Source organism: Vulpes lagopus, chromosome 3 (assembly GCF_018345385.1).
Source record: "Vulpes lagopus strain Blue_001 chromosome 3, ASM1834538v1, whole genome shotgun sequence".
Taxonomy (NCBI): Eukaryota; Metazoa; Chordata; class Mammalia; order Carnivora; family Canidae; genus Vulpes; species Vulpes lagopus.
The window spans coordinates 36,735,091-36,750,068 of NC_054826.1; the positions used below are offsets into that span (position 1 = coordinate 36,735,091).

The window sequence follows — 14,978 nt, forward strand, 5'->3', positions numbered from 1 at the left end:
TAAATAGACTCTGTATCTTCTTCTGCCTAAGACTTTTTTATCCTCTTCTGATATTCATGCATTATTGAGATTTAAGAAAGAGAAGACAAACCCACCTGGAATCTCCGCATGTCACGTGGGTTTCCTGCATTCTTTAGGCAATTTTGGTTACATTTGAGGAAAAATTTCAAGAAGAACCTGTGAAGAAACAAATTATCACAGTTAATATTTCAGTCCTGAGACAGAAGAAGGGAAGAAAAAGGTAGTAAGTTGCATTTGGGTTGTGCATTCTATTCTCCAAGTATTTTCTGAAATATTTAGGATGGTGTTAGAGCCAGTATTTTGTTTAAAGCTTTAGCCTTTGTTTTGCATCTAAGCTGGACTTTCTCTATGAAGGAAACACCTTCAGTAAAGCCAATAGATCTCACAAAAGAATTAAGCCCCCAAGGAAGTATTTTTACTCAGACAGAGGGAAGGTCTTCACCATAATTTAAGATAGATTCCAATTGGGTATAATTGCCTGAGAATTACTCACGGTTCCCAACAACATGTAATTTAAGCCCTGTAAATTCACAGACGATGAACCAGCAAAATGCACGCTGGATGAATATAAGGAGATGGTAAACACTTTTATTTTAGCATCTCCAAATAAAATACCTTAATTAGCAGTACCCACAAGAAGCAGATAAGATTCACATACTGACTAAAGTCCTTTGAGTACTCAAAGATTTCCTGTATGTTTTTCTTACAGAGCCTATCTGTGATTGAATAAGAACCTCACCATCACCTTGATCCCTGAATTGGTTCTAGAGTGCAATCCATGAGTTTTGGTGACCAAAAGTCCCAATTTGCCAGGAACAATCCCAGCTTACACTGTGTTGTAAGTATTAATAGTACCCACTTTAACTCTCAAAGTGTCCTGTCACGGATGATAAATTAGATGGTCACCTTATAACTTTCTGAGTTATTTCTTTATTATTTATTTGAGAGAGAGAGAGAGAGTGCATGAATGCACAAGCCAGGGGGAGGCGCAGAGGAGGGAGAGTCTCAAGCAGACTCTTTGCTGAGCACGGAGCCACACATGGGGCTCAATCTCATGACCCTGAGACCATGACATGAGCTGAAACCAAGAGACGGATGCTTGACCATCTGAGCCACCCAGGCACCCCCTGAATTATTTCTTAGGTTGTAGTTGTTAAAGTCTATACCAGGAGGACAGAAGTTATCAAAAGAGTGCTATTAGGACATTTATGTTGACGATCTACATGTTCTCCATTGGCCCATGTTTGAAGAAAGAAGCATTTTAAAAGCCATCCTAAGTTCTCCATTCTCTTTTACTTTTAGGCTAATGGATGTCAGGCACAAATATGTTCCAAAAACATCAGAATGCATTAAAATGCCAGTCAGTTAAATTCTTGTAGGGATTTCTTTTCTTCACCTTTCTCCCACTTCAAGTCTACGCTAGAGTATAAAATTCCCACCTTGATACACATAACTTGTGAAGAACTATCACACCACGATGCCTCAGTTTAGCTCTGAGCACAAAGTCTATTAAGGAAATAACACAGGGGTCTTCAGAAACAAGAACACAGAACAGAGTGGCACTGAACTGAACCAGTTTCCGAATAACGAACTGAGAGAGGTCCCAAAAGAATCTCTCTCCTCTCTGTCCCTCAGGAGAATATGGTGTAGGAGTAGCTCTTTGAAGAGCAACAATAACTTTTTCAACTGAAAGAACATGTTAAAATGTCAACATCTTCCTGAAATGACTCTTTCAACATCATGCACCGTTCAACCACCCATCAATAAAAGCAGGCCTCTGAATAATCATCTGTTCCTACTTCCAGTTTCTCTCCACAGAGCCCAAAGTTTGTCAACCTTTCGTACAAGATAAATGACTTGTGGAACATCACTGAAGGCCAAATTTGTAAAAATGGAATCTGGCTCTGGCACCCCTTCCCTAGTACGAGGAATGGCACTGTCATTCCCTGGGGCCATCAATTGGTCCTGACTCCTGTCCCTTTTCCATAGGAAGACTTGGGAAGGGATGGAGACTTGAGGGAGAAGTCACAACCCCAAGTGCCTCCACACTGTCCTTTCCTCTGAGCTCTCAGAAGGCCAGCGCTGAGTGGCTATGTGATAGCACGAGGCTTTCAGAAGCTAAGGTGGTGAAACTCAAGGATAGTGAGGCAGCCATCTTCTTGGGTTCGGGTCAAAGACATCTGAAATGTGAAAACTAGCTGCTTCTTTCAGGCACAGCTCCTTGGAAGGGCATTTTTAAGAGCCACGCCAAGCCCCATGAGAGGACTGAATGCCACTAACTGACAGTGACAACCAGTGTGGTGGTGTGGAGGAAAAGCCATAGCCTTTAGAAGTACCCAGAATGGGGTTCATATCCCAACTCTGACAGGTACTGCTTGTATGTTTTTGGATACATAGCTCAGCTTTTCTGCACTGCACTTCCTTTATCTGTAAACTGGGTATAGTGACAGTCCCTTCTTTGTAAGACAGTTGTAAACATGAGTTGCAAGAACGTCTGGCACCTGGTAAGCATGGCAACGGTGGCAGGAGTAATAATGGTTTCCATGTATTACATACTAAGAACTTCAAATATATTTTCCCCATTTAATCCCCCTAAATAACCTCTGCTATTAATGCCATTTTATGGATGGAGAAACTGAGGTTCAGAGAAGTTAAAAAAACTTGCCCAATGATTAGTAACTCTGAGTCCAGAACTCAAATTTGGCCAGAGCATGTACTCTTTTAACGATTATGCTACAGTAATTTCAGTAATAATAGAAGTAGTACAGTACGGATATTAGTACCACCTGTACCATCAGTAGTCACTACACCACAATGGCATTCACACTAGTAAGTGTAAATAAGAGTAACTTTACAAATAAGAATAATTATTAGCATTATTATTTCCATACCAGTAGCAGAAGTACTGTGGAGGGACACATCATTGCCATTCCTCTCTAGTGTCCCCCACCCCTGGTTCCCCAGGGTTGATAATACTGCCACGGGTGTGTGTCTAAGACATTTGAGCCCAGACCCGACAGCCAGATTCAGGCTGTGTTAGAAGGAGCTGTCAGCACACCCTCTGGCATCTTCAAGTCAGACAACTGCTAGCCACCATGAGGGGAGCCATCTGGTGCCAAAATGGATTTTGAAAGACAAGCAAACAGGACGCTAGCTCTGCCAGATAGAAACAGAATCAAGGGAGCAGGGGATCTTCTGCCTTAACGATGAGCAGGGGCGAGGTGCCTGTCACCAGCCCATCGTTAGCACAAAAGCTATGCTGGGCACACACCGGATCCCTGTTACCCTAAGCTGCCCTGTCACTTGGCCTGTTGGCAGAATGTCCTGCCCACCCTCTCGACAGTGGATTGCTTGCTGAAATTGAAGGCTTGACCATCTGTCGCAGGGAAGAGACGGCATCAACGGGTGCCTGGGGCCTCACACAAGCCCTTATGTGGCAAAGACGCTCTGAAGGGCCCGTTCTTTTGGGGAAAGCCAGCCTTACCCCAGGGGGAGCCTCAGGAATTCTTTCAAAGTTTCCCCTAAGTAGATGCCAAATGCCTGACCCTGTCGGATCACACTTCCTTAAAGGAACTGAGAGGAGTTAGAAGTAGGAGTTAAAAATATCCCCACTGAGAGACAGAGTTAGACGTGGCACACACATTTTGGGGATGATTTATCGGGCTGTTTTTAAGGCATTTGTAAACCAGGGACGCATGCATGTCTGCTGGCCTATGGAGAGGATCTCGGATTCCGAGGGGGTTTCTAACAAAACAGAGGTTATTGTAACTCAAAACCTCACTTTTGTCTCATGAATTGCCACATTTTGTGTGGCGGGTGTGTTTGATAAAGTGTTGTCAGGAGAAAGAGTGTGGCAGCCTTATCCCAACCGTGGGAAACAGACTGGAGGCAGGACAAAGCCCCTATTGACCCTGTAGAGTTCCAAGGAGTTCCAGAAACTCCAGGAAATAGCCCAACCAGAACCAAACTACAGTCTTTTTTGGGGAATGGAAGAGGTGAGGCAAGAAACCCAACACCCTTCTGTTAACCTTCAGTATGAATAATATCATGTTATGTTCATACAGTGTGTTTTATGATTCAAAGCACTTATATCTCCAGTATCTCACTAAATGCTCACAGAAGTCCTATAAATTAGGCATGCCAGGAATTATCAACCTATTTAAAGAAAAGTAAGACTCAACAAAATTAAGATATTTATCTACAGTCAAAACTAAACCCATACTCTGTATTAGTCAAAGGACTCCTTATAAGTTTTTTTTCCCCATGAATCACAGGACTTTATAAATGACCTAAACTATCACTTAGGATAACTTTTTAATTATGCATATGAGAAAATTGAGAGATCAGGAGACATGATAACAGCCACAGAGTTACAATAGTTATGATAGCTAGGCCTACAATCTACATGTCCTGATTTTTAGTTGTATGATTTTTTTCAAGACAATGTTAGGTTTCCAAAAGCCAACCCAATAAGTGCTCAACACTTGAGCTATTGAACTTTTTAGTCAGCTACCTCAATTAGGAAAGTGACAGTCATAAAACTAAAAGTGACATTCTATTAAAAGTTGTGTCTGGGTTCATCAATCAGACTAATGTAGGACATTAGCCCATCATTGAACATTAACTGAACCGAACACATACATTTGCAGAACAAAATTGTTTATTCAATGGTTTACCCTTATCACATTTTCCCAACTGATACATAGTCAGTACATTGAGTCTCCTTCCTTTTTTTTTTTTCCTTTTTTTTTTTTTTTTGAGTCTCCTTCCATTTGACTAGCACAGTGCTGGATACCAAAGATACTTCTAGGCTCCCCCAAAAGGAAAATTTATTGATTTAGCCAACAGAACGTGATCCATCTATCCAAGGACATAAAATAACAACAAATAAAAATCATCTCTGTATTCTCAGCACATAACACAGGATTCAGAACCCAGTGGGTTTTCAGTAAATCTGTTCGACTAAACAGAATCCAGGACTTCCAAGGAGTAGAAAGAGAATGTTCTACAATAAAGACAGCAGTAGAGAATACTGGACAAGAGCTTGGATTGGAGATAAAATAATCCTGGGTAAACTTCTGCAGTTCCCTGAACCTTAGCGGCCTTATTAAAAAAACATGGGCATAACAGTATTTCTCCCCAGCACCACTATGTGGCATTCATCACAATCCTAACTCTACTGTTTAATTAATTGTGTGACTTTAGACAAATCACATAATTTCTCTGTGCCTCAAATTTCTCATCTGTAAAGTGGGAGAAATACTTTAGACGGTCACTGATAATTAAATAACATATGTGAAATGTTTAAATAGTACCCAGCATAGAAAAAGGAATAATTATTTCCATCATCATTTATTTCTGGCAACTGCTCCCTACCCAGCACTAAGAATGTTCAGATTTTCAGATATAAAAAGTATTCTCTCTTGGAATGTTAAGGTTAAGAAAAAGAGCAAAGACCTATGTAACTGACAAGAACTGTAGGTTTCATTGAATGACCTACAAAAAGAAAAAAGAAGAAACAAGGAGAGACAATAATGACTAGAGCGGCTTTACCCAAAGGCCAAGCAAGACACAGAAAGAAGAGAGGTACCAGCTTAAACCATGGAGGACTCCAGCGAGTCAGAACTGAAGGGCACACGTGGTAAAACCAACCAGTAGGCAACAGCTTGTACATCATTAAATATTATGCAAAGCATTGTAATAGATCTAGGGTGAGCAGGTTGAGTTTTTACCTCCGCCACCCAAATTCTGAAAAAAAAACCACGTTTGGATGTTTTTGCTGCTTTCATAATGTCTAGGCTAGAGAAGAAAAACATCAAGGCACACCTAAACCAGGACATAAAACCCCCATTTGCAGTCTTAAGGCTCCCCAAAAGTTCCTCTGACTTATACCCACAGATGGTTATGTGGCAGATGATCCTTTCCAAAGATATTCAGGACACGGAGACTCACTCAGCCCCAACACAGGAAACAGCTGTGTGGAAATACTGTGGGGTCCCTTCTGTGTGAAGTTCAAGTTGCTCCCACACACACTAACTGGAGGGTAGAGAGGGAAATGCCTCATGAATCAAAGGTCCTTTTTGGAGTCCTCTCCATAGACTGCCCCATCATCTTTGCTTTGACAACGCTGTACAGAACCGCCTGCCCTCATGACCAAATCCACTGCCCAGATATAACCGAGAAAGGCTTTCCAGGAGTACCAGCATTCTCCCAAATTGAAAATATTTAACCAGAAAGCAGCTATCCCTACCCAGACCTCTCAAGCTTCCAGAGGCTTTTTCAGAAACACCATCACTACCCCATGGTCACCCTCCACAGAGAGGTAAACAAGAGTCCCATGGTCACGGCCATGAAAAATAGATCTCCCTTGAAAACAGGGGAGTCAAAACAGCTAGAAAGAAAAAACTCTATTTTCAATGTCAACATTTTGGGTTCCTCATACACAGAAGAAGTTGTAGAGTACAGTTCATCCATGTGAAAATATGATACCCGTAAGTCTGCCAAAATCCCAAGGATGCCACAAGGGCAGGCTGAGGAGGCCAAACCTTTGTAAGGGCAAAGGGTTCTCACCACCAGGCTGACCTCCTTTCCTTTTCTGATGTTAAACTGCACTATTGGGAGAGCATCTGCCTTGACTCAAACCACTGCAGTTCTGTTTGAAAGGCAAGGAAAGAGGAAAGAGAGAAATAAGATCATGAAGGGGACTCTTTGCAGACGAAGCAAATTCTCTTCTCTCTCCCCACCGTGGAAGGTGGAATTGTCCCAAGTTGTGGCACTATCTTGGGGATCCCAGGGGGAGAGCATGTGGCTGCCCGTATTACGGGCCACTGACTTCAAGGAGTTTACTTTTTCTCCTGGCCAAGATCCCTCAGATCTTGGGCATTTCTGGAAAGTGTTCTCAGTCTGCAGAGATGAGCATGATCAACTTGTTAAGCATTTGTTACCTCAGAGTTTGGCCTTGATGGAAGGACATAATTAGTGGCAAGAATTTACAAAAAAAAAAAAAAAAAAAAAAGGTGTTGGGATAGAATAGCAGCAGACGAAAGAATTTAAAAATAGCTTTTAAAAAAAGGATGCACTACAAATGAGTCTCCTCATGCTAGATGTCAAATCTGAAAGCTAGGAAAAAGCATCAGGATAGTGAAAAGGGAAAGCGGGGGACATATAACCGTTGGCCAGCAGGGAAAGAATAAATTGCAATTCTTTAGAAATGACACAGGGAAGAGAAGTCAGAGCAAGGGTGCTGCCGCTTAATACCTACTGCTGCAAGGTTTGAATGGAAATTAAGTGAGAAAGTCTGACACGTCCAAGGAGTTGAAGGCTTATGTGTTGTAGAGAAGGTGTTCGTCTTCAGGGATACTCTTTCACAAAGATTACTCAAGTGCCAAGTGTTTCTTGCCAAAAATGCATTCAGGTACAAACACTGGCCCTTGGCAGACATTTGAAGTCATCCTAAGAGACTGTTTTGCAGCAGGAATGAAGGCAGAGAACAAACTCAAGTGTATGTTTGTCCTTCTCAGGGCTGGGGACAAACTAAGGACATATTCGTCTTAAGCCGTTTTCATTACAAGGAGCATGATGGGCAAGGAATCACCCAGCACAGAACTCCTGCAGACCAAGGGACAGGATTTGAAACAGGCATCAGGTATTGGGATCCTGGGTCACTAGTACAAGGCTGGAAAAGAGGCAAATGCAAGCAGTAACGTTGCTTTAATAACAATGACGCACTCCAACAAGCCAAGCATAAAAAGTGAGATAGGAGGAGTCTCACTCAATGCCTCAACTTAGTAGTTATTATAGCAAACACATGAATAAACACTGTGGAGTCCCTGTTCTTAGTGCTTTACATATATTAATTCACAACAACCCTATGAAGTACTAACTGTATTCTCATCTCAACGATACTGAGATACTGAGATATAGTACTTAGGTAACTTGCCCAAGATTTCCTATCTAGCAAGTGGTAGAGCTTGGATTTAAATGTACACAGTTTGGCTTCAAAGTCCACATCCATTAAACTACAGACCTTTGTATTTATACATATTATATTATAGCAGTACAGATCATTGACCATACTGACTATATTTAGTATCACTTTCAGATTCATTCAAAATGAGAAAAAAAGTCAGCATAAAAATGTCTGGTATTGTCACTAGAATATTCCCAATTACAAATTTTAATGTGTTTCAATTTTGCCCATGACCACTTTCGCCTATTTCAAATGCATTTTAACTATAATGAAGGCCCAGTCAGTGAGTGGGTCTGGTAATAGAGCCAAACCGAATTTGGAGAATGATGGCTAAAGCAAAACCAATATAATCTGGGTCTCTTGGGAGAAGTCAATGAACATCATTTCAAGGGTTTATTTATATATTATGTAGATACCAGTCCCATAAGTCACTATCTTTGAGTGACTTTTTCACACATAGAAAGCCACAGGTTGAAAATCAAAGGCTTTTGATACCCCTCTGTTTAAAACCTACGTGTTTAAGATTTTAAAGCAGACTCATTTAGAATCTGATGTTAGAATTTCACTTTTCCTCCTAGGTACTCAAAAGGTTTCGATATTAATGTCCCCCGTGGAGGTGATAGATGTCAGAGAGAGATCAAAAAGTTTAAATTCATAGTAACGGAAGCATGTGGGTTTTTTTCTGGATGCTCAACTCTTTCTTCAAGATGTTATAAAGTATGAACATTCAGTGTCATTCATTTAGTCAACCAACAGATTTCCCTCCAGAGCTTAATATGTACCAATTCTTCCCCTTTAATACCAGTTGTATTGAGATCACAATTACTTTGGTTCGAGTTTTCCTCCAGAAGAAAGATAAGACAGAGGAAAGCATTTAAAATCAAACTTCTAGGAAAACTTTTGGACTCTGAGGATGACAGAGTATTCGAGCATTTTCCAAGAAAGGTTGAATACCCATGAATCAGGGAATCTTTCAAAGTTCCTATAGGTGTTAAGATTCTACTTTTCCAGACACATTGGCCTCCTCTCGCCTCCCAGCATTCTTTGCTTCAATCACATTGCGTTACATCCTGTCCCCTGAACATAAAGTTTCCTTCCTGCTTTCACCATAGGCTGCCTTCCTGGGTCTAAAATGCCTTCCCTGCTTCCACACCATCTGAGTTTCCCATAATTCTACTTACCCTTCCAGATGCAGTGTACATGCCCTGAGCCCATGAAACCTTCCCAAATACCCCAGCTAGAATTAACCACTTTTTCTCTCCACTCTATTACAGCTCCTGTCACAATTGGTCTTCACATCTTGTACTCCAGTTAGTTAAGTAATCACATGACTCTCCATGACACTACAGACACTTTTAGAGTCCCATTCTGTTCCTCATAGACCTAGTATGGCTGCATATAGAAACGGAAAATGAATGTCTGATTTAAATTGACTGTAAATATGAATGGCAGTAACTTTGAATCATGACACAAAGATTCTTTCTTTCCTCTTTCTATTTTTTCCTATATTTTCTGAATTTTCTAAAAATTGGATTACTTTAAGAAAAAGAATCAACCTTATTGTTGTAAAAATTGAAGTAAGTATCATTCAGCATAGAACCTAGGAAATGTTGCCCCCATACTGTGATGGATAAATTAAGAACTAAAAATGATGAGTGTCTTCACCAAAGTCTTTATGCTCTAGATTTGCCAGTTAATTCAAATGAGAATAGTTAAGAGCCATCCATCTCACACTTTGTAAAATGTAGATCATTTATTAGTTTCACGTATGCATAATTCATAAAAGACTATCAACTGGGCAGACTCCACACTATTGATGTCCTCAACTTCCTACTTTAAAAAAATCTCGACATCAAAATATTATCTCTAAGTTAAACTTTCCATTGTTCTTAAAGCATTTAAGCATAACCCAGAGGGACAAAAGGACATGTAACTAATAATATGAAATGGATCTCCTCTCTCTAAAATTCTACATACCCTTCTGATGACTTTGTTGAAATACAGTGATTAAGCTCTTTATGGTTAGCTATTTCTTGGTTCACCCTACTTCCTTAAGTCATCCATTTATTCATTCAGTCCATCTTTCATCCAGTAAGTACTTACTAAGCACCTACTATGGACTAAGCACAAGCATAGAGACAACTTTTTCCCTGCCCTTATGGAAGCTCACCAAAATATACTTTCTGGATCACTGGCATCAGAATTATCAGGGAATTTGCCCTGGTTAGGAGGTAAGGTACTCAAATAATTTTTAGGGACATTGAACCTTGAGAATCAATATCCAATTTATATTTTAAAATTCAACAGTAATGTCAATACCATGTAATAAACACAATGATGGTGTTATGCATCAGAAATACTTAACTGCAGAGAAAGGATAAACATCTAATTGTGTGTCATGGAAACTGAACACAAAAACTTATGTCAAATCACCTCTGAGTAAAAAGAAAAATTAAATTTCTTCACCCATTCTACTTTATCTCCAGCACAAGCCACAGAAAAGAAAGGAGCTTCTGGTTGCCAGAGTAAGCTGATATTTGACAACTTTTTGCTTCAAAGAAAAGAAACATGCTCACTTTTCTACCAGAAAGATAAAAAATAAAAGAAAAAAGCCATCAGCTAAAAATCTGTGTCCCAAGAGAAAAAGTATAGTCTTGCTAAAGATGAAAATTGTTTTTGAAACCTGCTGAAATCATCAGCACCCTTTCAAAAATCCACTTCATTTGTCTGTTCACTTTTCTGGACACACCTTCCCTGATCCCAATCTCAGCACCATCATGCACTGCCTCCCATCCTCTGGGCTCACACACCACTGGGGATAATAAATTTAATTTGAGCAATGGCTTTCATGGAAAAAAAAAATTACTGCATTCCAACAAGTCACACAAGCTGAGTTCAGACAAAAACAAGTGACTCCTTAATTTGGATTTAAAGCTCAGGATCAGTCTCCAAATAAAAATGACCAGTGAGCATTATGCCCACAGAGCACTGACAATAATCTCATGAGCTCCAAATTATTCCAGTTTATATTATAATGATCCAATAAGTCTGCGTGTTCTAGTCCATAAAAATTTAAGAAGAAATTTATCATTTTAAAATCATAATGCAAAATAGAGTCTGACACTTTATTAAGCACTATTTATCATGATATCATGAGGATGCTGATGGGAAAATGAAACTAAAGCAATATTGTAGACGAACAATGACACAATTTAGTCTTTCTGGGGGTGCTTTGTACTCACAGGTCATACCCCCTTGCCCTCCCTACCATGTGTCACTCTTTAACAGCTTAAATCAGAAGCATTGGAAATGAAACTCGAGAGAAGCTTTTATCATGAAAATTGCTCAAAAACTTAATAAAACAAACCCACTAGAATGGGTTGAGACCTTAGAAATCTTCTAGTGCAGATATTCTTAAGCTAGAGTCCATGGGTAATCTACTGGAATTCTTGAACACCAGAACATTGAATCCAAATTTTTGCACACATGTTTCTGCAGAATGGGTCCAGAGTTTTCACAGGTTGTGGAAGAAGTCTGTGAGCTGACTGCCCAGAATCCACTTTCCCCTTTTTTTATAACTGTCTTCTATTCTCCTTTTGGAAAACTTCCTCCCCTTCACTCAAGAGTCCTTGTATTTCAGCAGCACAAACTCATTCCAAGCCTGGACAAGAGTGGTGCTTGTGATCTGGGTCTGGTTAGTCACAATATCACATCCTCCAACTATGTAATTGCCTTAGAGATGGACATGTGACCTAAATCAAGCCAATCAGGCCCAATCCAAGGTAGTCACAGGATATTTGTTTGAGTGGCTAAAAAACAGTTGATAGTTGGGTCCTGGTTTATTAGAGTTGAACCCAGAAAGATAATAAGGTTGGGTTGCTTACAAACTCTATATTTAAAGAGGAGTCCATAATAGAATATAATCCATTGCCCCATCTGATAGAGATCATAGGACAAGGAACTGGGATAGGTGGCGAGGAGAGAAGACAGGGAGAGCTAATATCAGACAATGCCCTCCACAAAAGGTAGAAAGATAAAGATGGAATTACTGACACAATGATTAAGTGGAGAAGGGAGCAGAAGGGAGGGTCTCAAAAAGGTATATAAAAAAGAAAGGATACTCTATCTATTGAGCCCTGGTAATTTTAGACTATACAACTGCAACATCCTATGGCTTCCTCCTAAGTCATATATATCTATATTAGTCTATATAAGATACAGATATAGATATATTCTAAGTAGGAACTATCAATGCATCAACGAGGCTGTGTGTATAACCACAGATAGTACCAGTAGCTATATGAAAGGAAGAGTAAATATCTTGTCTACAATGGACAGCCTTGGCTATTCTCCAGCCAACTGACTCCGTAGAGTATATTAAGATAGTTTTGCCAGAGACTCTCATTTCAAGAGAAGCTGGAAATACATACTGCTAAGTGTGAAACTTGCCAATCTTCCAGAAGACATAAGGGCCAGACAAAATAAATCTAGAAAAGTTTGCATCTCTTGTTGTAAACTGTAATAACCAAAGTAGTAGCAACTCATTTGCCTGTGTGGCCAGCGCGGGACTTCTTCGTGTCCATCTTCGAGTTTTAAAAAATTATACTATAAGAAGAACCCCCATGGCTCCACTAAATGAGATTCTTCTCCTTAAAAATAACAAAAGTAGTTCTTCCTTTTAAAGCAATAGCATGTTTTCTTTTGTTTTGTTATTTCTCAGCATCCTTGTCACCTGAAATCCAGATGTGGTAAAGCTTGATTTTCTCCCAGGCCTTTGGCAGCTGACGTGTTGGGTAGGGAGAGGTTGGGAAGAGTGTCTGCAGCCAAAAGCAAAAGTGAAGGCAAGGCATATTCACCAGCATGAAGCTGTCCACGGACAGTGAAGACAGACAGGGAAAACCTCCCATGCCTGCCTCTTCACAGCTGGATTTCCCAGGGTACTTAATTCAATCAGAAACAGTAAGTTTTAGTAGCATTTTACAACCAATTAACCATGCAGGAAACAAACCACTTGACTCTGTGCCTTCCTCCTGGCTTCTGAAGAGTCTGTGGCCTCAAAAGTCAGCAATTTGGAACTTTCTCTATGAAAGAAGACACCATCAGCCCAGTACAAGCAACTCTTCTTCCTTCTTATACTTAATGGGAGGACACTTGAATCTGGTCAGGCCTCACTGGCATAATAATCACTCCCATTTTTAATATGAAAAGCTCCCATTTCACTCAGGGTGGGCCAGTCTGGCATTTACAGGAATCATTCCATAAGCACATTAGTTAGGTAGTAATAATATCCCCACTTCACAGAGTATATTCATACTCAGGCCAGAGAGATTGGTGAAAGAGACCAATCATAAATGGCAGAACTGGGATCTGAGGTCAGAATACAGTTTATAACAGGGAGCAAGACTATATTATTGGGCTCACTACTTATCCTTGTACCCAGTTAGAAATTAAACTATGTGATTAGAGCATGCTTCTGGTATTATAAGGATAAATCTCTTTGGATGAAAAAGAGATATTCAAATTTGTGCTAAGTTCTATTAGTAATTATTCTTCTCTAAATCAACAGTAAAAAAAAAAATAGGCTATAGTTTTAAAACCATGCTTCAGGGACGCCTGAGTGGCTCAGTGGTTGAGCGTCTGCCTTTGGCCCGGGGTGTGATACTGGAGTCCTGGGATCGAGCCCCGCATCGGGCTCCCTGCATGGAGCCTGCTTCTCCTCTCTCTGCCTGTGTCTCTTCCTTTCTCTCTGTGTGTCTCACGAATAAACAAATAAAATCTTTTAAAAAATAAAATAAAAATAAAACCATTCTTCACTTAGAAAATATTTATTGGGATCCCTGGGTGGTGCAGCGGTTTGGCGCCTGCCTTTGGCCCGGGGCGCGATCCTGGAGACCCGGGATCGAATCCCACGTCGGGCTCCCTGCATGGAGCCTGCTTCTCCCTCTGTCTGTGTCTCTGCCTCTCTGTCTCTCTCTGTGTGACTATCATGAATAAATAAATAAAATCTTTTTTAAAAATATTTATTTTCTAACTTTTATTCAGTTAATCTTTAAAAAAATTCTTGAAGGATGTGGTAAGGGTGGGCAAAGTCACCCCCATTTGATAGATGAGTCTACTGAGCTCAAAGCGGTCAAGTGGTATGGCCAAAGTCATCCAGCTAATTAGTAGGAGCCTCTGTTCCAATTCTTAAGCACTCCAGTTGTGGGGGCTTCCTCTCACTTCCAAAAACATGCCAAGCTCTTTCCCACTCTGGCCCTGAAATGATCTGACCTTAGTTCTTTCTCATCTTTTAGGTTTCCCTTAGACAACATTTCCCCAGGGATGCCTTCCCTGCATCCTTTCTCAACAGACCCCTGTTAGTCCCCAGAACCTGACAGCACTTGGCATCTGGCAATCAAGTATTTGCTAAATGAATGAACAAGTAAGTGTGTGGATGCCTGAAGGGTTTCCAATTTTCTGATTTTTCTAACTTATAATAATGACTAAGTGACAGGTCTTTCTCCTTAGCATTTCTAGCCAGATCCCCTTGTAGACGGATGGATGAAAGTGGATCTGGCCCCAGCAAAATTTAAGCACCCACCTGTTGAATTGAGACCATGATGGGACCTCCCTGCGGAAAAACAGACAGACTTGGTCTTTAACCTCTTTCCTAGTTGACTCAAAGCTAGATTCTTAAGTATGGAAAGAAGACCCACACAACAGCAGAAAGAGAAATAAAATGGTGATAAATGACTGGTTTCCCACTAAAGCAAAAGCGCAGGGGTTAGGCTGAGGAGAGGCTGCAGATGGGTATTAAAGGCTGCAGGAAACGTCCCTACCTAGGTCCTCCCCCTGAGTTTTCATCTGTCACACCGGGCTCTGCTGCTGATGGCAGCCATGTGCAACAAAGAGGCCTCTGTCTGAAATCTGATACCACTCCCCCACCCCCAATCAGGGCCCAGAGCTGTGAAGAGAGAGCAGTGGGTCTGCTGGAACTCTAGTCTACTTC

At 40.6% G+C, this 14,978-nt stretch overlaps 1 protein-coding gene across 5 annotated transcripts in view; it reads right to left on the reverse strand.

Moving 5' to 3' along the window:
* The window catches only part of EBF1 (EBF transcription factor 1), a 381,185-nt gene that overhangs the window by 140,933 nt on the left and 225,274 nt on the right, over window positions 1-14,978 (reverse strand). For all 5 annotated transcript variants that reach the window (XM_041750331.1, XM_041750330.1, XM_041750329.1 and 2 more), the window contains exon 7: window positions 96-177. In XM_041750331.1, coding sequence (XP_041606265.1) covers window positions 96-177 — 82 coding nt within the window. The remainder of the gene's footprint in view (window positions 1-95; window positions 178-14,978) is intronic.